The following is a 25852-nucleotide window of genomic DNA, read 5'->3' as shown; positions in this document are numbered from 1 at the left end:
AAGCCGACAGCTTGTTAATATTCTGGGAAGGAGCCAATAGCCATAAAGGTTTCCAGGCTATTAATATCAGCTCACAGCTGTTGCTTAGCCTTTACTGGCTAGTTTACAGGGGGACCCCAGAAAAAAATTGACATGGGGTCCCCTTATAAATTTGAACCAGCAAAGTCTATGCAGACAGCTGCGGGCTGATATTAATAGCTTTGGAAGGGGCCATGGATATTAGCACACCCCCAGGCTAAAAACATGAGCTCTCAGCCATACCAGAAATGGCACATCTTACAGATGTGCCAATTCTGGCACTCAGCCTTGCTCTTCCTACTTGCCCTGTAGTGATGGCAAGTGGGGTTTATATTTGTGGGGTTGATGTCACCTTTGTATTGTCAGGTGACATCAAGCCCACAGGTTAGTAATGGAGAGGTGTCTATAAGACACCTCTCCATTACTAATCCTATATTTATATAGTAAGTAAAGACACAGCCAGAAGAAAGTCCTTTATTTGAAATAATCACACAGAGTCCTTTATTGAATCTTATCTTACCATACTTACTGATCGCCTAATCCCTGACTCCATCATCTCCTGCAAACAATAAAAAAATAGACCAACATATAATACTATCCTGTCTGCCGTGGTCCATTTAATACCTAGTGTCCCATGATGATCTCATGTGTAGAACAGTCACTTTGGGAGATGCGACCGCTACACCCAGCCGCCGGCGATACACTGGCAGGAGGTAATCACTCTCGCAGTGTATCACTGAGCTGTCATGAGAATTCATCGGAGTTCATCAACTCCGATGCTCTCACTTACGGCACCACTGCTTGAGAACTTACCCACGCAGCAGTGCGTGAGAGCACTGGAGCTGATCAGCTGATGATCTCCGGTGAACTCTTATGGCAGCTCAGTGATACACTGCGGGAGCGATTACCTCCTGTAAGTGTAATGCCGGAGGCTGGGTAGAGCGGGCAAATCTCCCGATGTGACTGTTCTACACATGGGATCACTGTGGGACACTTGGTATTAAATGGACTACGCTGGACAGGGAGTATATGTTGGTTTATTATTTTTGATTGTTTACAGGAGACGCAGGCATTGGGGATTGGGCGTTCGGTGACTATGTATTTTGTATGTGAATATGTAAATGTTTTGATTTACAATTGAACAAAGGCTCCAAATGATGAGACTATTCTCTCATCATTGGCTCATGCTGTCTCTGTTATATGTGACAAAAAACGTAGCCGGATGGGAAAAGTAGTCCCATCTGATGACCCCTGGGTACACACGTCGCATGGATACACATACACAGACACACATAGTCACACGTACATTCTCCACTCACACACAGAGACACAAGCACATAATCTCTGCCCACACACCCTTCTTTCTTCTGACATCATTTCCCTTTGACCATTCGCAGTGTTTTTAACAGCAAATCTACAAACCTTTTTACACCTACTGTACATTTTTGCTGCAGATTTGACTGACTCAATTGAAGTCAATGAGTCAAAAACGCTGCAGAAATGCAAAAAGAATTAACATGCGGCAGATAACAAAACACTGCAAATACGGATTGAAATTTACGAACCATGTGCACAACACTTCAGGACTGTCATTGAATTACCTTGCTTTAGTATTTCATTGCGTTTTTGGGGCATTTCCACACGTAAAAAAAAAAAAAACGCATCGTGTGCACATAGCCTAAATGTGTGCAAAATCCCTGGAAGTAGCTGGGAGCATCTCTAAATTATATACACACATGGTTTCTTCATGCGAGAAGCTATTATATATGACTAAATGAAAGGAGGACCTGTGGAAGGAGCCAACATTGCCAGATTAGTTGGACATCATAGAGGCAGTATCCAGAATGTTTCTTAAGGTATCACTGATCAAAGTAGAATCGGATATTTTAAGGTATTTCACTCCCCACAATCTAGTATTTGCAGGGGACAGATCCTTCCCCTACCCATGGTGAAAGTGTTTGAGACTAAGCCAATTTTTGGTTTGGATAACCAATTTACATAATTTTTAAAAATTCAATTTTAAATGGCTGGATAAACCCCTTTAATATTTGTTGGTATACTGTAAGTATCGCTGAAATGTAACAATCCAATCAAATTCTTCCTATAGTCAAAGTTTATATCTTATTAAAGCTTTACATTCAGGTTGTCCACAAATTTTAAGAAAAAATATACCTACCAAAAATATCCACTGCTATTTGAAATCATGTACAAAGTGGTTATCCATGCTTATGATATTGAAGACCTATCCTTAGGATATTATTATTTATTTTTAGAGGACCATTGATTCCATGGTGCTGTACATGAAAAAGTGTTACATACAAAATGCAAATATAAATTACAGAGAACAAGCTAACATTGGACAGACAGGTACAGAAAGGAGAGGGTCCTTCCCTTGCATGCATACATTCTACAGGGTAATGGGGAAGGAGATAGTAGGTTGAGGGATCTGCAGCAGTTACGGTGATAATGAGGTGGCAGCAGGGTCAGTGCAGGTTTTAAGCTGTTTTGAAGTCATGCGTTTTTCAAGTTCCATCTGAAAGTTCTGAATTTATTGAATAATCAGATGTGTTGGGGTACATAATTCCAGAGGATGGGGAATATTCGGGAGAGGTCTTGGAGGCGATTGGGTGAGGAATGTATAAGTGTGGAGGAGAGAAGGAGGTCTTAGAGGATCAGAGGTTACATGTTGGAAGATATTGGGAGATTAGTTCGGAAATTATGCTCAGCTTTGTAAGCCAATGTTAATAGTTTGAACTGTATACGTTGGGGAATTGTTTGCCAATTAACACTAGAACTACTGTACTCGTGACACCTACTAGAACTACTGAATGTAGTCATTTTGACTACTGACTTGTTTTCGTTTATTATTAGAGTTTCATTTGTGGTTATTTATTAATAATTATATTTTTTTAATGTATTATTATTGTGAGATCCAACAGTAATGCTTTGGAATGGTTTTTTTCTGATTTTTTTTATATTTTTCTACAGAAAATAACAAAAGTAAACTAAGTAAAACAATAATAATAGACGTTTTAAAATAATTTATTATTAAAGTGCACACATATAAACAACAACTCAAGAACAACAAGCAGAGAAAATGTAAGTGAAGGAGAAGAAAAATGAAAATATGGCGCAGAATCTCAATAAAACCGACCAACCGTTATTATGAAGTACAACCGGTAACTTTCTAAACATTTGTTGATTCGCATTTCAGGCATCGTCTTTCAATTACAGCGGTACATTGCCCACACAAAGACTTATGGCAAGTCATACAATTTCCAACAGATCGATTATTTTTGCATTTTGCTTTTATCTGGCAAAATTTTTTTTGAGACATCACATCTGAAGATGTAGCAACTTGGGACATGCCACCCTTTCCCCTAGATAGAACATACGGACCACTCAATTCTGTGACAAGCTTTTGCAAAAATGCCTTGCATGACATTTGTCCGGTGGTCATCTCCTTGTATAATATCCAAGCATTTATACCCGCTAAGTCTAAGATATTTTCAAATGCGTGAACAGGCCATCTCCTAGTACCTGTTCTTGTGCTGTTGAAAAAAAACACGTAATTTTTATCGTTTTCGCCTCATAAACCATTACATTGCATTATTGCTATATTCATGCATATTGCCCATTTGCAGATAAAAAAAATATTCTTTCTAGCTGTAAACTATAACTAATAACATCAAGCTGTATGCAAATATAGTTTTTCCCCCAAAAAATTGCTGCTTCACACTATACAGTACAAAATAATCGAATAATATGACAATAAAATGTTGTATATACCTGTAGGAGTTTTCAGAGCTCTTATGTCTGCATCTGTTGTCTTTGTCTCTCCAAGTGAAATGAAAGTAATTTACTATCCAGACTTACTGTCTACTGCTAGGACCAGAGAAAAACACCTCCCTTCGTTAGCCTAAGATAAGAGCCTACAGTTTTACAAAAAAGCTCTATTCAGATCAGCATTACACAGTAATACAACCAGGTAACACAATGAAAATGTGAAAAGTTGACATCTGAATTGAACTACATCTATATGAACATCAGGGTAAATAAGATACAGTGAAAAAATTATGCACAAAACTTTACAGCAACTTTTAGTGACAAAAGGACAGCAAAATATAGCAGGTAGTCAAAATGACTACCTTTAGTAGTTATAGGTGAATGTTGAAATAAATGCGCAATTTTTGCACCTAAATTATTTATTGCCACAAAATCTTTTTTAACATCCTATTTGAGGAAAAGTCACCGAGTTTCAAGCCGGAATTCCAAAAAATGTAGTCACAGAGGAGAAATACATAGTGCGAAATAGTCAAAATGACTACCTCAGTAGTTCTAGTGTTAAGGGATTTGCAGATGTGAGAAGCAAAGACCACAGAGGTGGATATTGCAGTACTCAAGAGATGATGAGGGTATACACTAACATTAAGAGTTGAAGAAAGGACAGATTCTGGAAATATTTTTGAATTGGAGGCAGCAGGAGTTGGCAAGAGCTTGGATGTGTGGTTTGAGGACAGGGCAAAGGTGAGGGTTACTCTGAGGCAGCAGACTTCCGGTACAGCGGAAAGCGTGATATTTATTATGATAGATCTGGTACAGGGCCGGTGTTAGGGGCAGGCAGACTAGGCAGCCGTCTAAGGCCCACGCTCCCCAGGGGCCCCAGCCAGTGGCGTGCCGCTAATAGGACTATTTGGCACATTATATTATATGGAGGACTAAGGGGTACATTATGTGGCACCACTGAGGGTCCAGTCGCCACAGAGGTACTGCACCCCAGCCAGAGGAGTGGTACCCAACTCTCGGGTAAGAAGAGGGCACTACCCGGTACCCACACACTAGCATCCAATACCACACCTCTCCAGCCCAGGGGGAACTAGGTAGAGGGTGGAGCAAGTAGATAAGGGTAGAATAGCTGGAGAGAAAGCTGACAGTTGATAGTGGATAGTTGTCATGGTAACAGGAGTCAGTTGGAGCTGGTGTCAAGATGGGAGAGGAGTGACAGAGAGGGGTTCCAGTGGGGAGAAGGGGTCCTAGGGGCTAGGAAAGTGAAGAATCCACCCGTGGCATCGGAATCCACACCAACCGCAGTCAGGTGGAGGGACCAGGTCACAGTGAGTGCCAGCCCCAGACTAGTGAAGAGACTGTAGGACTCGGCTAGCTAACCAGAGGCTGCAGTAACTGTATGTGCGACAGCCATATCAACACACACAATTGCTAAAAAGGCAGCCAGATAGGGTCAAGGGGACCATGAGATCATCGCCCGACAGTAACTGAGGCTTCTGGCTTGGGACACTGTGTGTAAGGCGTAGGGCAGGAGGGCATGAGCCAGCACAGAGAGATGACCTGGGAAGGTACACAAGAAGGGGTCCCGGTAAAGTGTACCCCAAACTACCTGAGAGCTGGCTGGACCACTGACCCAGAGGACACAGTACCCAGCTGGTGATTGTAAGCTAAAGACTGTGTGAAGACTGCACCCTGCTGTGTCCTCAGATTGATTTACTGCATCATCTGCCCTGCACTACAACAGTTTCCATTATCAAGTTAACCCTATAACTACCCTGGGGACCGCTCTACCCGTGGAGAGCTGTAACATCTCTGCTGCGTCACCAACCGCCCCATCGGACCTGAATCGCAGTGTCGGCCATCTATAGCAGAACACCAAAGGGGGTGTCATGACTTAATCCACATTATTTCTCCCCCATGACTTCCCTCAACATTTTATTGGATGCCCAAGGCCTCGGACCGGGCCGCTGCTGCTGTGACAACTCCCCTGTTGAACCATCTGACCCGGGTCCCAGTACCCCACGGCCTTAGTGGGCGCTCCATTTTGGTGTCACGAACAGGATCTACCTACCCATTAAACTGGGTCCAATGCACCCAAAGACTATGCAAAAGGGAGTGGTGTAGCTTCCCATTGTGGGCTGGGTTGCCGAAAGGTGTGAAAATCATACCTGCCCATTGTAAAGCCTTCAATGGAAAAGGACTTGTTCCTCGGCCAGGGGAATCCGCCTTCTGGTGTGTCCGAAAGCAAAAGAGAGAAGCATTAGTGAGTGAGCATCATGGCAAGCGGTTGCTGGAGAGACCCGGAGTGTGAGGTGGAAGCCGTGGACTCCCTCAGCCGACCAGAGGAAGATCCAGACCAGCTGCCTGTAGTAGACCTGGAATTCCTTAGAGCGGAGATGAAGGAGCTAAGCCACCAGCTACAGAAGACACAGATAACAATATCAAAATGGAGGGAGGCCCTGCTGAAAACCGTGTCTGAGCGGTGGGCAGCCTCGCGATCAGCATCCCCGACCCCAGAGGAGAAGGAAGAGGAGTCCGGCACTGGAGAGGCAAAAGATGCAGGTACTAACATTGCACCGGTGGCCGAATAAACCCTGGTTGGGCCCTTTAAACACCCACCAGCCCTCAAACCAGGCCAGGTGTTTAGGGATTTAGCCTGGGACCGATCCTCAGACACCAGGGATAAACTGGCATTCCCACTACAGCCTGAACTACATCTGCCCTGTACTACAACAGTTTCCATATTTAAATTAACTCTATAACTGCCCTAGGGCCTGCTCTACCTGTGGAGAGCTGTGACATCTCTGCTGCATCACCAACAGCCCCAGTGGACCTGAATCGCAGCGTTATCCATCTATTGCGGAACACCATGGGTGGCATCATGACTTAATCCCCCATAAACTTTCCCCTTTCCTTTTATTGCACGCAGAGGGCTACAGACCGGGTCACTGCTACCGTGACATCCTCTGAAGAACTGACCGGCCAGGACTGAGTACCCCTGGCTCTAGCAGGCGCTGCAATTATATTATAGGACTATGCGGTGTGCATTATACAATATGGAGGACTGTGGGGGGTTAGGGTGCATTATACTGTGTGGAGGATTATGGTATGTATTATACTAAACAAACAAATTGCCTATTCATCGAGTGATTGGCTTGTTTATGCCGGAACAAAAATCATTGTTCTCAGCAGCACATCGCCTGGTGAAAATGGTAGATATGCTGCTGATTATTTGATACTGTATGGAGACAGATTAATCTATTAGTGATTGTTCTGTCCCCATCATTATTCTTCAGACAGTGGAAAGAGGCCGTGAAACAAGCATCGAACGACTTCAATATTGTTGCTCACGCTCGTTTAGCGGCCTGAGCTCAGCACATGTAAATACAACCAAAATGCTTCTGTGTGATGTGCAATATGTTAGCATTTGGGGCCCCATTTTAAACTTTTGACCAGGGCCCCACTTTGCCTAAAACCAGCCCTGATCAGGTGGGGGGGATGATAGGTGAGATGGAGAAAAATAATAAGTCCAGTTTTGTCCACATTGAGCTTTAGGAAGGGTGATGATAAGGAGGATATGGCTGGTAGATACTCTGTGATTCTGGACAGCAGAAAGGTGACATCTGTGTTGGAGAGGTAGATCTAAGTATCAACAGTGTATAGGTGGCAATGGAAGTCATGAGACTTTGACTTGTTCCAGGGCAAAGGTATAGATTGAGAAGTGTAGGGGTCCCTGGTCAGAGACTCCACGGACATCGACAAAGAGAGAGTGGGATGAGGAGGTAGTGTGGTAGTAGGAATTGCTAAATGTGCGGTTACAGAGGTGGGAGGAGGTCCAGGGGAAGCTTAAGGTCTTTGCCAAGAAAGGAGAGGATTTGTCATAGGAGGGAGTGGTCGACTGTGTCGAAGCAGAGCACAGGTCTAGAAGGAGGATTACAGAGAATTGTCTGTTAGCTTTTTTAGTAAGTAAGTCATTATTAGTAATTCTGGTCATGGCAGTTTTGGTGGAATGGTGGGACGGAAGCTGGAGTGTAAGTTATCAAAGAGTGAGTTAGATGATAGATGGGAGGGAAGTTGAGCATAGACATGCTGTTCAAGGATTTTGATGCAAACAAGAGAAGCCATATGGGGTGATAGCTGGATGCAAAACAGAAGTTAATGATAGATTGCAGAGGTGGGTTAGGGCCAGGATAAGCATGGTGTTCAGGTTGGTGAGGAGGTGGGATGGGGTTGAGTGCACAAGTGGTGAGGTGTGATTTGGAGAGGAGATGTGTAAGCTCTCCTTCAGTGATGGTAGAGAGGAAGGTTATGGGGATGGTCAGTGGCCTGTTAGACAGAAGGGTTGTGGTGGTTGAGCAGAATATATTTACCTTGTTTGGTCGATCTTAATTTTGAAATGTACAGCAAAGTCTTCTGCAGAGGTTAGTGGTGTCAGAGGGGGCAGTGGAAGTCGGAGAAGAAAGTTAAAGGTGTTGAATAGCTGTTTGGGGTGGTTGTGAGATAAAGAAGACACAAGGGTGGTGAAGTATTCTTGCTTAGTAGAGGTAAGGGCTGACTTGAGTGTAAAAGTTGCTTGTTTAAATGCGGTGAAGTCTTCCTGTGAGTGCATTTTTTTCCAGCACTACTTCGTAACCCTGAAGACTTGCCAAAGTTATTTTGTGAGGTTGTTTTGCTAGGATAGTCTATTTGATTTGTCACACTCTGCCATGCACGAAAGAGGTGACCGAGTCAATACCTGATGTGAATGCGGCATTGTAGAAAACACTGGTACTGTCTATGTCATAGAGTGAAGATATGGAGAATAATGGTGGAATAGAGTCAGAGAGCATTTGGATGTCTAGGTGTGCGAGGTTTTTACCAGGATGCACTAGTTGCTAAACATGTGGGGCAGGTGAGGAGGTAAGGGATGCCAAAGTGAGGAGATGGTGGTTATATGGGTGGGAGATGAGATGGTGAATGATGAAGATAAGGTCTAGTGTATGTCTGTCAGTATGGGTGGCTGCGGAGGACCACTGAGAAAGTGCAAAAATTGAAGCAAGCAACAGGTGTTTGGAGGCTGCAGACTGACAGGTGGTATGGGGATGTTGAAGTCACCCATGATGTTGGTGGGACTGTCAATAAGTGTAGAAGCCAGGTGGAGAAATGGTCAATTAAGGCGGTGGCCAGGCCCAAGGGTCGGTATGTGACGGCCACTTGAAGGTTGGAGGAAGAGTAGAAATGAGCAGAATGCACTTCAAAATAAGGAAGGATGAGGAAGGGTAAAGGTAGATTGGATTGAAGGTGCATTTGTTAGAAAGGAGAAGATCCACTCCTCCACCTTGTCTATGGCCAGGGAATGGAGTGTGGGTGAAGTGAAGGCCATTGTAACACAGAGCGGCAAGGGAGGCCGTGTCAGAGGGTGTCAGCCATGAGGCCCAGGATAGATCAATTTCAAGAGGTAAAGAGGTCATGGATGACATGGAGCTTATTGTGGACAGAACAGGCATTCCAAAGCACTCTAGAGAAAGGCCAGGGTGGAGTGAGGGTCAAAGGAATGAATTTTATGTTGCAGGGATTGTGGTATTTTTTAGGGGGTAATGAGTGATAGGAGGGAGATTTAATGGGGGTATCAACTTTGGAGGTCCAGAATTGGGAGATATATTACTAGCAGTGAGGAGAAGCATAGAGAGGGAAAAGAGTTGAGAGATGGACAGTGCTGCCTTGTTTTGTTTTTTTAGTAGGAGGAATGTGAGGTTGAAGACCAGGACTGTAGATGAGGTAAGGAAAGAGGGAAGGTGAGATTATTATCTGTTTGCAGAGTGTCTGGGTTTGGGGATAATGTAGGAGAGTAAGGATTACTTGGATAAAAACTGTAAAGGCATAGTATGCATGGTGAAAGCGTAAGTATGGGAAGATCAAGAGATGAGCACAGTTAGTAAACAGTTGTAGCTCTTACCTTCTGGTCTCGTCTGGAAAATTTTTGGTATATTTCTGATGTGCATTTGAAAAAGGCACTTGAGAAGAGTTGTGCAAAGACCATGACCAGCAAAGACCTAATGCTCTAAATTTATATACCTTTAACTGCACATGAAAGACCCCAAGTGAGAACAGAAGAAGGGGAGCCATAAGGAAACAGATCAGACAAATAAAGGAAAAGGAAAAGATACCAGAGATAAGAAGAAAAGTTTGCTGGTTGCACAGCAGGGAATAGAAGCAGGAGACATAGGAAGATAGACAGATAAACAAGTGAGAATTCAGATCAATGGATTGTGAGGAATATTCTGTTTAGTAGAAAGCAGGAAATATACCTGTGGATGAGGCAGATGGGTGGTCAGGTCAAGGTTGTCAGTGACATTGAATGATATATATCGTATCAAAATTCAGATTGTTTTATGTCTAATGCCCTTTTCTCCCACCAATCAGATGTTTTCAGCTCTGGCACAGTCCGTACATAAACAGTGAATTGGGCTGGAATGGCACAGCTCTGGTCACTGTGTAATGATTCCTGCAGAGAACTGCAACTCAGTGGTGATTGATTTGAATCAGAGCTGTGCTATTCTGGTCCTGTTCACTGTTTACAACCGGAAGTCGATTGAGCTGAAAATAGCTGATCAGTGAGTGTGAAGAAACCGGATTATGTCTTAATTACCCAGATGGCTATTTTTAGCAAACCAAGAAGAATATGCTGTTATCTATACTTTTGCTTGTGTAAGCCTGTAATAGTGACTTGTATCATAACATAGTGTGCATTTATCTTTGATGACTAATTATGTTTGCTGATATGCTAGTTATGCATTGTATTATGGAGCCAGTTTGTTGATTTTGAAACCAGAGAGGGAAAAATATGGAAATAGATTAAATAATCAAGTAATGCTACTTGTTCTCATCATTATTGTTTCCTTTATATTGATGCTGAGCTGAAGGACACTTGTTAAATCTAAAAATAGGTTACATGCCTCTGTATAAAGAGACTCAGAGACAAAGAGACTGAGAGAGAGATAGCCATAGATTCTGCCAAGACATTCTAACACCCAAAGCACCAGAGAGAGGACTGCAGCCAATTCATCATGGCACCATCATGAGCGACCCGGATTTATCATTCTACAGGAAACAACCTAGTGGTTTTCAGACAGGGTTGGAAGAGTACAGATCTGCTCCATTGACCATCGCTGAACCATGGATACATTTAGAGAAAGCCAGGATTGGGACCCGCTGGTCGCCTGGTTTTATGGAGACATTTGAAGAAATCAGATTGTGATCTTCGGATCAACTGGCCTTGTACCTTGAGCAGAAAAAGAAGAACGATGATAGGTTGGTCAAATTTGGTTTCAATATAAACTTTCCTTTATTATTAAAATATAAATAGAACAGGTGAGGGAGAAACAATGTATACAACCATAGTCACACAATGTCCTGTAAAAATGGATGCATCACCCCGGGTAAATGGCAGTGGGATATACTTAATACCTTCCTGTGTACAATGTATTATTTTAATTTATATGTTACTTCTAACTGAAGATACAGACACAGAGAAAATCACTAACATTAAATCCCTCCACCAAGATAGGCACAGGCCTCATTAAACATGCAAGTGCACAAATGACATAATAACCATATAACAGCATATTAGTAATGTTTATAGAAGATGTCTTTTACCTAACAAGGGAGCAGTCCACCACCCGGAGAAATGCGCGTCTGCCCTGATGCACGTTTCAGTCCTGTCTTCGTCAGGAGGCCTGCCTGGATGGTACATATGCATGGTATTTATAGTACCACAGTCTCTGGTTATAATCCGGAAGCGGTATCATGTGACCGGAAATAATAGCGCCGGACGTGACGCGCGCGTCACCATGCCAACAGTGACGCCAGCATCAAATGGTGGGCGGCAACGGGGGTAGATGCTAATCACCACGTAGAGACACCGAAAGCCGGCAGGGGCAACGGAGGCAGGGCACACATGCGCGTACTGACAGGGAGAGCTGTAACTGGACCGTAACCACCCACATATGGTAAGCATACAGTAAATAAAAGGGACATCACAAAAATCCACTATACATAAAGTATAAAGAGAATTCCACATGTCTGTCAATATTAAATGAAGTGTTGTTTTATACACACAGAAAAGCCAAAAAAAGGGACACAACATTGCAGCAATACAAATGACAAACCTAGATGTCATATCCAGTTAGAAAGGGTGCATCATTTAAATATTAGTACAATTCTCATTCAATGTAGTTGGTGCTGTAAAGATTGTGATACTCATCCATAATACTTGTATGACAGAATAATATTATTGTTGCAGAACTATGAGCAGAAGAAAAGTGCATGTGTGCATGACCTGAAACTGCTAAAATCATTGTTAAAATCATAAAACAAAAACAGCAAACATATAAATTGATAGTTGACGTGCCTATTAACACGCAGGCCAGCGATCACAGAAATTGGGCGTAACTAATATTCTCATTGAGCCCCAATGGATGGAGACTGCCCAGAGTCCAGATCCATCTGGACTCAAGTTGCGCAAGCCTCCTAGAGATCCCACTGCAAGGAATATCGACATCAATCATGTCGATACCCCTAAGCTTGAGAAGGCTGCCATCACAATTATGGTAGATATGGCAGATGGCTAGCACTCGACTAGTGTAATGAATAAACGGTGCTAGTGAAAGGGAGCCTCTGGTCCCGTAAATGTGAAGTCAATATAGAATCACTGCACACGTAAATTATGCTAAAGTGAGCTTTTTATAATTTAATTGACGGTGATGAAGCGACAGCTGACGTTTCGGCCTAACAACGGCCTTTATCACATAGTCGCCCTTTTGAAGTAGAGTTTTGGTAGTCACCGGTTGATAGTTTATCACTGCTATGCAATATTTCAAAAAAATGCAGATTATCCTATATAGCCAATAGTCCAGGTGCTAGAGGAGCAGAGATCCTGTTGGTATGGCAAAAAAACATTGGTGGCGCAGTGGGGGATGCAGGCACCGCTGTGCTCACTTTAGCATAATTTACGTGTGCAGTGATTCTATATTGACTTCACCATCACAATTATGGTAAAGTTTAAAATGACGTAGGAGAGTTTTTAACGTGGATGCGTCCTTGTGAGTTACTGCAGCGGCAATGCCAAGCACATGCTCTCTGCTGTGCACTTGTAATTGCTGTGTTGTCAGTCCGACATAAATCTTAGTACAGGGACATACTGTGTAATAGATTACATTTTTACTTGTGCATGTAATACGCTTCCCGATTCCTTACTGTTGGGAACAGCTGTAATCAGAAAACATATCACAGTGATCGATATTTGGGCTTGACATGCAGCGACCACACGGGACGCATGCACAAATGAGTCAAGAAATGTGGTGACTGGTTTCCCCACGTAATGACTGCGAACCAAATGGTCATGTAAATTCTTAGAGTGTCATGCTGTGATGGCAGCCCTCTCAGGTAAAAATTTGGCAATAGTGGGTTCTGCCCTTAAAATGGGCCATGACCTATCCAATGCACTCCTCATAAGTGGAAATTGGGAATGAAAATTTGTGACAAACCTAACAATGTCCTGTTCTTTCTTTGCCTCAAACTTATAGAAAAGGGTATGTCTAGGAGAGTGCTTAGCCCTATTATGAGCTTTTTTTAATCATGTGGTTGCTGTAACCGCGTTCCAATAGCCATCATTTTAGGTCAGTCGCCTGTGTTCGAAAATCAGTGACAATAGAGCATAATCTCCGTAGGCGCAGAAATTGTCCCGTAGGAACAGATTGGATCATATGCCCAGAATGTGAGGAGGAGGCGTGCAGAAGCATGTTTGTGGAGGTAGGGTTGTGAAATATGGTTTTCATCTCACCATTAGCATCTCTCTTTAGTGTTGCATCAAGGAATTCAATGGTGTCACCATCACATTTGTACGTAACGAAAATATTCCAGTCGTTGATATTCAAAAGTGACATGAACTCCTTTAGGGACTCTTTTGAGCTATGCCAGGTCAGCAATATGTCATCAATGTACCGCGTCCAAGAAAGGCTTTTGTTATATAAATTGTTCTAGGTATTCCACTGTGAGTACTTGCACCATGTGTGACTGTCGTATAAGTTGTCTCTGGCCTTGTACCTTGTATGGACTTAGTGGACTGTCATCTTCCTATGCTTGTCATTACCTCCTCTCTGTGTGCGTGCCACAGGTGGGGTAGAGACCCTGGAAGATTTGAAGTCACTGCTGCCATTATCTCGGCACGTCAACAGAAGTCTGAGACTCTACAATGTGCACCATCTTGGGTACTGTGCTGGGACTGTTCTGTGTTATCTGCCTGTTTTTGGTTCAATAAAGCATTGCCACACTGTGTTACCCTCACCCTGTGTTGTCTGAATAGCGTTATGCCCACGTTAACTGAAGAGCGGATGTTAGGCAGGACAATCCATGGTCCATGCGGTTCCGGCTAGCGGACCCGAGGTGCCCGCTGACCCCTCGTCTTGAGGTTAGGTAATCATTATCATAAGACTGGATAACCCCTTTGAGTTTGTCTGATTTCTGCAAAAAATGACTGTTTAAACAATAAAATGAGAGATTTTCACTGATTCATCAGCCCTATAAATTCAGCTTTTGAAGTTCCAATGGTCTACGCTGGGACTTTGCTACCAGGCAACCATAGAACAGGATGCCATAATTTCCTATTTTGACCAGGACCAATGGAGCATCCAGTAATAGCTATACAAGGGCTTGGAGTCAGTGAGTATGCATCATTTCATTGTTTTAACCCCATCACTGAAATTGTGAAGATTTTTTGGAAAAATTGAACAAGTGCTTTAAAGAGTCACCATCATTTTCATTTTTAGTTCATAAATCAAGAGTACACAAGAGTCAGCAACTTTATAATATATCATATCAATGAAATCTGTTTCTTTTTCCTCCAGGATTCTTCTTTAACTCAATTCAGAAGTAAAGTCTATCACTTCTGTATACAGCAAAAATTGTAGATTATAGTTGGAGCTTATAAGATTTTATGGGGAGGGAAGGAGGGATTTGCTAGAGGCATAGTCTGCTGCATGTTCTCCTGAAATGACAGTTATATTGTAAGTCAGCATATTTCGCTTTTTGTTCCTTTAAAAAACATGAACATATTAAAAAAAAAACAGACACCCCAAAAAATAGTAAATGGGGCCCTAAGAATGGAAGAGAGAAATGGAATTCAGAAATGCAGGAGTCAGTTAAAGATGTCATCTTCACAATCTCTCTGAAATGTTTGGAATGGCTTACTCCAATTACTCCAATTTTTTTTTTTTTTGTCCTTACAGGCAAAGAAATCGATTTATGCTCATCTAAGCACACTTGCAGATTTTTCTATTGAGATGTTTGATGTCCTTGATGAGATCAACTATCAGTCTTACAATGATTTTGTTCTGAGAGTGGGTAAGATTATAGTTCATTAAATTCATTTTTAGACTACTGCATAAAAATGTAGTTTTATCTTTACAACATATTTTGTAGTTTATTCAGAAATAAGAAAGCTGACATTTGTCTTGAAATTGTACTAGTATTACTGAGTTACAGCTTGTATTTTCACTTCTGCTGATTAGTATGGAAAACAGCAAACAAGCATATAAATATACTTCTAAATGTAAGGGAGTGTTTTCCTGCATATTTTATTAAACTGATATTGAAATGATGTTTATATGTGAGTTTCTGATTTATCATTATTATACTGTTGATACAAAATGTTATTTAATTTATATATGACTACAGGATGTTCTGAAATAAAAAAAAAAATTAGGCACATACCTATGGACCCCCCCACCATGTCTCTGTCCTGCAGGCAGAGTCTCCCGATAGTACTGTCTTCTGCTTCTCTTCCTGCTCAGTTATCATCTCACTGCTGCAACCAATCACATGTAACACGTTGATTACCACTGCAGCGAATGATTGACTGCAGCAGTGTTATCACTACAGCCACTGATAAGCCTCACTGGTCAGGTGCTGACCAGGCAGGAAGACAAGGAGAAGATGCCAGCAAGAAACCCAACCAGCAGGACTGAGGAGTGATGATGGATTCATAGTATGTGCTATTTTTTCTTTAATAGCACACTGGAGCTATATATACAGTGTGTGTATATGCATATATACTGTATATATACATATATATATTATAGTACAGACCAAAAGTTTGGACACACCTTCTCATTCAAAGAGTTTTCTTTATTTTCATGACCATGAAAATTGTAGATTCACTCTGAAGGCGTCAAAACTATGAATTAACACATGTGGAATTATATCATTAACAAAAAAGTGTGAAACAACTGAAAATATGTCTTCTATACTAGGTTCTTCAAAGTTGCCACCTTTTGCTTTGATTACTGCTTTGCACACTATTTTATATTGGCTATAACAGTCCTACCTGATAGCCTGTTCTAGACCACTTGCTATAATAGCTGCAAGGCATTATGGTTAAGACCATGCAACTACCCCTGATGTCAAGTGAGCCCACTCTTTTTAGCGATCTGTGGTAATTTTATTAGACAATCTGTGTGAACCAAATCACCAGTGGTTGACCTGTGAATTTAATAAAATTCTACTTGAAATTTATTAGTAGTCGACCATCTCTAGATATTTCTAATAATGCTTTACACCTAGGCCTGTAACTATGACAAGGGGGCATCCACTATGCCAAAAGGAATGACTGTTAATCATCATTACAGATGGAAAACATTTACTGGAGGAGCAGTGAGAAAACTGAACTCTCTGCCACATGATGTTGTGATGGTTGATTAATTGAACAAGTTCAAGAAGAAACCTAATATAATTTTACAAATTTTGGGTGCAAGATTTCTAGAGACCGGGTGCAGAGATTTATTCTGATTTCCATATTTGGGGTTGTGAGTGTTTTTTTCTTAATGTGCTGCTTATAAACTGCTCCTTTGGTATTTGCTTTCCTCCAGATCAACTTGTTAGGATTGTATGGTGGACTTGTGGACCTGTGCTTTTGAAACTACCGTATGTATTCACATTCCCATAAAGTTCTAGTCCAAGATTGACATAAATGACAAAGTGATGTCTTGTGGCTTTCTGTGCAAAGATTATACAGTATGTTTATTTCTGATCTGCATTATATTAAAGGTCTGATGCCTTGTGGTCAGTGTTGTACCCATTCATTTCTAAAGATTCTGTTTGATTCCAGCAACATGAGCGTTATTTTTTCCATCTCTCCTTATTCCTGTGAGTAAGGCCGGAGTCACAATAGAGAGGAATATGGAAGAGTGCTATGCAATAAAGCATCGCATAGCACTCGGACCAGTATTAATCTATGGGGCAGCTCCCATAAACGTTATTTTTCTCTGCCGTTTTCAGCATCCGAGTGAAATGGCAGCATTCTGCGATTGTCACCAACTCTCGGCCGAGTCTTGGCGCACTCGCACCCATATAAGCTTATGGGTCCGAGTGACACAGCGCACATCACTCGGATATCATCCTAGTGATGTGAGCTATACGCCGACGCCAGCAATGGAGGAGATAGAGAAATTACTTTCTTTGCCTACTCCGCAGCTGTGCTCCGATCCGCTCGGTGTGAGAGGCTCAGAGCACAGTCACATGACACTCGGCTCCCGCTCGCAGCAGAGCAGGAGCCGAGGGTCATTAGCATATTGCATCTGATGCACTCGCATCGGATGCCATACGTAAATGTGAATCCAGCCTAAGGCTGCTGATCAGAGTGAGGACTGTTGCTGTGGCTCAATTACCAGTAAAGAAAAAAGCAGGTGTGTTATGCAATGTGTTGGGCAATAAGGGTTAGAAATTAGAAGTTAAACTTCAACAATCACAGTTGCATTTCTCATTCTTCACATTTTATCACTGCATATACAGTATAACATTTTACATTTATGCCATGTAACAGTGTGTTAAAAACCATATTTTTCAGGTATCAATGTTGGCCCTGTTGTTGCAGGGGTCATTGGTGCCCGGCGACCTCAATATGATATTTGGGGCAATACAGTAAATGTTGCTAGCAGAATGGACAGTACAGGTGTTCAAGGGAAAATCCAGGTAAACTTTATTTGTATTTCTTTTTGTTGCTTTTAGTTTTTAAAAGGAATGTAAACCAAGGTTAATGTTAGGCGTCCGGTTCCTGCCTCTGCACAGCAGGAATCCCAGGCCTTGCTTTCGGCGGTCTCCCATTCCTCTCCAGCCGCAGAGTAGCCTGCTCAGCAGAGACGTCGTTCCCAGCATATTGCTCAGTCTACTTTTGTTGGCTTGGTTACTGCTGCCAAACATGGCTCAGCTATGGTAACCTGCAATATCCAGCAGCGAGCAGCTCTTGGGACTAAGTCCTTATTTCGGCCCACTGAGCATGCCCGTGGGAAGTCCTCTCATTGGAGCTCTGAGGTCACGTGCTCAGGTCCTATTGCTGCTCCCATTAGACTACTAGGAAGATCCCGGAAGGACGCTGCTATAAAAGGTTCGCATGGCTGATCGGCCATGCGCTAGTATAGACTCATAATGTTGTTGGTATGTGTGATGATGGATGCAAGACTATGGTGAATGACTCATTAAATTACCCCCTCCTTTGATACGCATGAGTTAGGGTAATTGAGTCAGCGCCAACAGGTGGCTATGCTTCCGCCACCGTGCTCCTAGCACTCGCACATTAGCGTCCGATGGTGTCGCCCACTGCTGGGCACTATTGAACGGCGACAAGTGACAGCGGCACTGTGCACACTTGCACGCGTTAGCTTTTATAGCGACTCTTGCTGGCACCGCAGTCGCGGCTCCGAGCACTAGCGGTCTAGAGGGACTCCAATTGTGCGGTCTAAAGGCCGAGTCCTGTGACATTACGCTATGCGCTCCTTCTGCCAAGTCCTGTGGTGTTAACAAATTTCAAAAACTGACCGTCACATCCAAGCATAGTGTGAACAGGTGCTTAACCTAGAGTCACCACCTCATATACATTCAAGCAAAAAAGGAAGCACACTGTAGCGCCATAACATGCAAATATGAAAAATAAAAAATGAATTGCATTACTGCATTAGAAATATGAAAAATTGAGAAAGTTTAGCACATAAAATGGCCAAGTTATGTGTACCTGGAAGCCACGTTAAGGCATTTCTCGTTTTCCAGGTCCCTGTCTATGCCAATCCTCACTAAGACTGAAGTCTCCATCTGAATGGGAACCTATGAAAAATCCTCTGTTTAGACTGAAGTCTATATCTCTGTGGAGGGGAAGTGGCCCTGCTTTGATTAAAAACGCCTGCGGCTAACAGGTGGAGTGCTCAGTAAGAAAGTAAATGAATACAAATTTCAAAAACTGACCATCACATCCAAGCATTGTGTGAACAGGTGCTTAACCTAGAGTGACCAACTCATATACATTCAAGCAAAAAAGTAAGCATACTGTAGCGCCATAACATGCAAATATGAAAAATGAATTGCATTAGACTTCAGTCTAAACAGAGGATTTTTCATAGGTTCCCATTCAGATGGAGACTTCAGTCTTAGTGAGGATTGGCATAGACAGGGACCTGGAGAGTGAGAAATGCCTTAACGTGGCTTCCAGGTACACATAACTTGGCCATTTTATGCGCTAAACTTTCTCAATTTTTCATATTTCTAATGCAGTAATGCAATTCATTTTTCATATTTGAATGTTATGGTGCTACAGTGTGCTTCCTTTTTTGCTTGACAGTGGTGTTAACAGGCTCTGGCAATTCTTTCAGCGGCTCTGTGGAGTAACAGAGTTCGCCCCAGTGCACACCGGGTCAGTGTTTAACCCGCTGGTGTTCACTTACTACTCCGCCATTACTAAGCAGCAGTATTCCATCTCTGCACGGTGAAGCCCGAGTTGCGATCGCACTTCCTTATAGTTTATATTTAGTGCGATTCACAACCCTAACAGTTAATGCCACTCTGTGGGCAACCTGAAGCAGGGACAGATACTCTGATTCCAGTAGAATCACAGAATGTTAGAGTTGGAAAAGACCTCCTGGGTCATCTTGTCTAACCCCCTGCTCATTGTAGGATTCACTTAACCATCTCAGACAGATGACGGTCCAGCCTGTGTTTGAAGACTTCCATTGAAGGAGAACTCACCACTTCTCCTGGCAGCCTGTTCCACTCATTGATCACTCTGTCAAAAAGTTTTTTCTAATATCTAATCTGTGTCTCCTGCCATTCAGTTTAATTCCATTGCTTCTCGTGTTTCCATGTGCAAATGAGAATAAAGATGATCCCTCTACACTGTGAGATCCCTTCAGATTTTTGTAGACAGCTATTAAGTCTCCTCTTAACCTACTTTTTTGCAATCTAAAGATTCCCAGATCCTGTAACCGTTCCTCGTCGGGCATATTTTGCCGTCCGCTCACCATCTTGGAGTACATTGAACTGATATCAGTGTGTCTTTCTACATCCTGCTACTGTTAGGTAGAGCAGCATTTACCTGGTGACAGATTATTTTTAAAGCGTTTGTCTGCTACTTTATAACACATTGGGACAAGTGCGGTTCATAAAAAACACATACACCATATTCACTTTTCAAACTGAGTTGCTTCTCCTTACCCTTCATTGAGTCCTATGCCGGTCTCCTGTATTCCAGGGTCACTAATTGGCTGCAGATGTCAAGTTTCATCTGAGTTGAAAAAAACTTTGATGTCACTGATGCTTCTACTTTGGGTGAAGCTTGACCTCTACAGCTGATCAGCAGGCCGTGGTTTGCTGCAACTGTCACCTGATGCCTGCTACCAGAAGGGAAAGTATGAAGGTTCATTGTCAGTCCTGTAGGTGTGTAATGACTTATATTTGCACCACGCTGGGTCTATTAATAGTTCCTTTTTAATTAGAATTGTTGCCAATATAAATGAAATAAAATAACCTGTAACTTTCCCTTAAATGGCTACTATTGCTACAGCGACACAAGTAAATAAGTGAAATAAGAGGGGATTATAGGGAGAAAAATGGGAAGCGCAAGCTTCTAAGTGTAGTAGTTAATTGTCAAAGGTATATGCTCAGTGTGAATACACTCACCTATTTGGTGTCTTGAGATACTGCATGTAGATCCAATCCCTGGATCACTCCATTCCTCTTTCCATTCAGTTTGCTGCAAAGATCTGGGAACTATTGAGAGCACTGGAGAGTGCTTTCATAGGTTATAACACTTGGTGAATGTTTTTCCCAGCAATATGCGCTCCTGAAGGATGATGATGGAACTTGATATTTGGGTTCAAGGATGATTTTTATTTTTGATTAAAAATAGAATACAACCGGTTTCGACTGCTTAGCAGTCGAAACAAGTAAATAAGTATTAACAGTAGCAAATATTGAAAATGAAGAGATAATAATTATCTATACTCTAAATAACAACCAAAATTATTTTTTTCTTAGGTAACTGAAGATGTTCATCGTCTTTTGAAAAGATGCAATTATGAATTTGTTTGCCGGGGTAAAGTCAGCGTTAAAGGCAAAGGAGAAATGTTAACTTATTTCCTTGAAGGAAAAGTTGATGGCAGAAATGCCCAAACTCGATCTTTAAACTTGGAAAGGAAAATGTATCCTTATGGTAGAACAAACATTCAAACAAAGCTGGGTACTAGCTGTCCAACAGTATCATCCACAGCAGGATTTGCAGTGAGTCCTACAATGGGATCCCTTCAAGCTACAACATCTCATGCAAATCAAACTCTACATTACCTTCCCTCGGTGCCTGCAGTTGAAGAGGCATAAAACAAATGCTTGTTTGCGCCATCTGCAAAGAGCTTAATGCAAATGCCTGTTCTAGTAATAAATAAGGGTTCAAGAGATGTCACAAAACCAAGGATAAATTATCCAACCAAAGAGAACTATGGAGTCTGTAGGAATGGAAAAAATCAAGGGCTAACAATTGTGTTAGGTCTTCAGGGAACTAGAGTCATGCTTCGGTTTCTAATAACGGGTGACTGATTTAATAGGATTTAAGAATACCAAATTCAAGCAATCATTGCATAATGATTATGAAAAGTGTATGTGTATACTTTCAAAACATATACACGGGATACATTCATCAAAGTTACTTCTTTAATTGCAGAGAGGTAATGGAAAATGACTACAAAAAACAAACATTAATGGTTATGTTGTTTTACAAAACAGATCTGATTTTCCTTTTTGAATGTAGTCCCAGTGTGTTTGCTGAAGCACCAACACAATCTGTGGGTTTGTGTGAGGATACTCCCCTAGGACTTCCACTTTTGAGTTGCTTTGATTTAACATTATGAAGGTGCTAATATTTGAAAGATAAGTCACTTGTAATGTTGATATCATACACAATGCGTTTGTACACACTGAATGAAGTTGTATCGTTTTTTCTAGGCAAAAAGAAAAAATCATCTTTCCATGCTTCTGTATGTAGCTTGCATCTTTGCATGAAACTTTGATAAATACACAGCAGCAAAATGAGGAAAACATGATTTGGACTCAGGGTTAGACAGCTACCTGAGAAGAGCATAAAGGCGAATGCTAATACTTAGACACTGATGCACGGTCTGTGGAAGACAACGTGGAGAGTGTTTTTAAATATCCACTGTGGCACTTTCACAACTAAAACTCAGTCACTACAAAAACAAATGATAAGAGAATGCAGATTATGCAAGAGGGTTACAGTCCTCCATTTATCCTTGACATGTTTGCTAATCACTGGAAACCTAGTTGTTGGTTACAAATCAATTTGTATTGCAGTAATAAGATCTTACAGAAAAATGTTTACAATATACATATCCATCTTTCTTTTCTAAATTGCTTTACCCTAAGCAGGACCTTTTGCCTTCACACAGTGATTTTATCTTGAGACTGCAGCATTGTAACAATCATTCTGTAAACTAGTGGACAGACTACAAGTAACAAAAAGCAATCATCACTTTAAAATATCCACACAATCCCTAATAATATATTGACACATTTAAATAATTCAAGCAATTTCCTATTATATTGAATCTGTTTTAATCTCTTATATTGACATACTTAGTTTTGCCATAAAATACACATTTTAGGTTGGATCTTAGTAAAAAAAAGAGGAACTTTTTAGTAAGAATTTACTTGTAGGTTATAAAAATATAAAATGCACTTCATGCAAACCATTTTGAATTGTGTAATTTTTGTGGTCAGTAACATATTTTTCTTATTTTCAAATGGAATGAAACGACTTTTACTTCTTCTCTGCTTCACATGCACCATCTATTTCACCTTGAGTCAGACCATTTTCCTTGTCCCTGCTGCCAAAAAACATCCCCACAGCATGATGCTGGCTCCTCCATGATTCATTGTGGGGATGGTGTTCTTGGAGTGATGAGCTGTGTCAGTTTGTCACCTAACATAGCATTTACCTTGGTGGCCAAGTGTTTTAGTTTCATCTGACCATAGCGCCTTCCTCCATACATTTGAGGAGTCTCCCACATGTCTTTTGGCAAACTGAAAATGAGTCTTCTAATTTTGTGTAAGTAAAGGCTTTCATCTGCCCACTCTTCCATAAAGGCCACCATTATGGAGTGAACTGTCTATAATGGTCTTATAGACAGATACTCCAGTTTCTGCTTGGGAACTCTGCGGCTGGAACCAATGTTTTTCTTTAACTAATAACCAGAAACCTGTGTAATTATATGAAAATGCAAATATTAACCCTTAAAATACAGCAATAACACTTTCAGATTGCATTCATTAAAGCCTCTGATTGACACACATTTATTTTTAGCATTTTAACACACTTGTTAGAAATGCTATAAATTTGTAATAGTTTTTTTATCAAGAAGCATTTTTTTAATTTGTTATTTTTTTTGACAAGTGCTTTTACTTAAGTTTTTCTAGTGCAAACACCATAAACCACATGTGGGCCATATTTATTAAAATTTTATCAACCAATCATAGCAAAGCTTTTATTTTACCGGAGCTGTATGGAAAAAATTTAAGTCGTCCTCTCATTATTTAGCTATAGGCAAAAAAGAAAATTTTTCTTTAGGACATTTTTGGTAAATGATGCTTTTGGTATGTAGTGCATTTTATATTTCAAGGTGGACTGAAAGGAACATCTGTCCACCCCCCAAAAAAATGGGAATAAAAAGTCATTAATAACATGTCCGTTAAAAAATAGTATATGAAACGAGATTATATGTGATATTTGCTGCGTGTGGGCAATAGGCGAAGAGGTAATTCCTCTGCCACTATTTTGCAGCTAGAGCTCACAACACTTTATTGCAAAGTTTTTCATTTTTTTAACAACAATTTTATAAAGTGTGAAAAATATAAACTAGAATAGAAGAGCACAGAGAAAGGAAAATGTTTATATCACTATGGCCTGCAAGGAGCTTTCTGTGCTCAGCAATAAATAAATGCGGTCTATCTTTTGTAACTAATATTTAACCTCTCAGATCTTCCTGTCATGGAGTTAATATTGAGCTTCCAAAGAGGTTGAAGGAAAAATACTTCTTACAGCCTTGTATGAATAGCACCATTGAAATGCTTTAGGGTACAGTGCAGCGCTGTGTACTAAGATAGCACTTTATAGTCTGACAATCATACCTTTCCATTATACCTTATGGAAAAGTATACAGAGGAAGTGGCACTTATGTGCGAAATCTGATTTTTAACTTGTTGTCCATGCATTTCATAAGACGAACATGACCAAATTTTACTACAAATAAGGAGTTTAGATATTTTTTAAGTCAAACTCGTGTTAGAAAAGGCAAATAAACTTTTTTCATATTTTCTCTTACTATTTTGTATACGATTTGTATCCATTTAAATGTGTGTTACCAAGGAAATATTGACCATAATATAATTATTTTGTAATATTTACTGTTTCTACGTGTATTTAAACATCTTTAATACATTTGCATCATTTGTCATACAGCTTATATTAAAGGGTTGTCCCAAATAAGACTTATAGGCATAGCAATAAGAAAAATGTCATGAAAATATCATTGATGGAGATAAATCCAGTGGTTTTGATCATTCATATGCAGTAGATATGCATGAAAAAATATTTTTGGACTGCTGCTCTAGATTGAGAATTGAAAAACTATTTTGGGATCTGTTTCTGGAAAGAGAATATTTTGCATGAAGCACAACAGTTGTTAATCACATGTTGGAAAGTCTATTGTAAATACATTTTTACCAGACTCACATTTATCTTTGCTCACAAAAGCAGGATGGCTGGTACTGTCATGTGTTGTCACTAACCCTATGCTGCAGTTGCCAGAGTAATAAAGATACTTGTAACAAAGCACATGTTGACTAGAAGACTAGACCTTTAGATATTCACATGTTAGCACAGGAATTAAATGGAAGTCATAAACACCATAGTATAGTAATATAAATACACAGAACATATACAGTATGCACATAAGATAATCATTTTAATTCTCACAAAATATTTACAATTTTACTCGGGGGAAGACTGACTCTTATTAAAAAAGACTTATCTCATTATGGAGACTTATTTTTAAGTCTATGAGAAAATATATGCAAAGAAGCTCATAATCCAGAGACCCATCCCAACTGTAGACAGAACTGTTTGGGGGTTCTTACCCCTAATTAGTGCAAAGCAGGTTACAGTTTGGCTGAATGAATTGCCACATACACAAATCTGAGATGCTAACTCTCACTTAAGAGACCTAAGTTTGAAGACTTATTCAATCTACAGATGGGGCTCAGGTTTGTCTGAAAGAAGCTACTTTTGCATATAATTTTACAAAAATTCTAATATGTTATGTTGAACTTCTCCTCTGCTTTAACAATAAAGGATTTTGCATTTGTAGTGGATATTGTGCTATAAGTACAAAACCTGTGTCAAATGAAATGTAAAACTACATTCTGCTTTATCTCTGAAAATCAATAATTTTTAGGGGTGAAAGTCCTATAGACTTGAATGGAACTGTGGAGCACCACCCCATTAAAGAAGGGGTGTGATTCTGAGTAATCAGATACCATACTTACGGTATCTTTAATTTGACTCTTTTATTGCTGCCCCTTTAGATAATTACTGAAAGTTAATTTGCTTATTCAGTCTAAATAAATCAAAACCTATGACACTGATTATGCTTTCACATTTATAATTTTTATGTAGTTTTTCAAGCCA

General features: G+C 40.8%; 1 protein-coding gene across 1 annotated transcript in view; it reads left to right on the top strand.

Annotated features, from left to right (window-relative positions):
- Positions 1-24618, top strand: part of ADCY1 (adenylate cyclase 1) — a 1907157-nt gene extending 1882539 nt beyond the window's left edge. The window contains exons 18-20 of the mRNA XM_073549833.1: positions 15069-15183; positions 17684-17808; positions 21136-24618. Coding sequence (XP_073405934.1) covers positions 15069-15183; positions 17684-17808; positions 21136-21474 — 579 coding nt within the window. The 3' untranslated portion in view covers positions 21475-24618. The remainder of the gene's footprint in view (positions 1-15068; positions 15184-17683; positions 17809-21135) is intronic.
- Positions 24619-25852: the final 1234 nt, after the last annotated feature.

Source organism: Dendrobates tinctorius, unplaced genomic scaffold (assembly GCF_039654945.1).
Source record: "Dendrobates tinctorius isolate UK_male_01 unplaced genomic scaffold, ASM3965494v1 ptg000162l, whole genome shotgun sequence".
Taxonomy (NCBI): Eukaryota; Metazoa; Chordata; class Amphibia; order Anura; family Dendrobatidae; genus Dendrobates; species Dendrobates tinctorius.
Note: the sequence above shows the minus strand (reverse complement) of the source record. Positions and strands in the feature narration are given on the sequence as shown.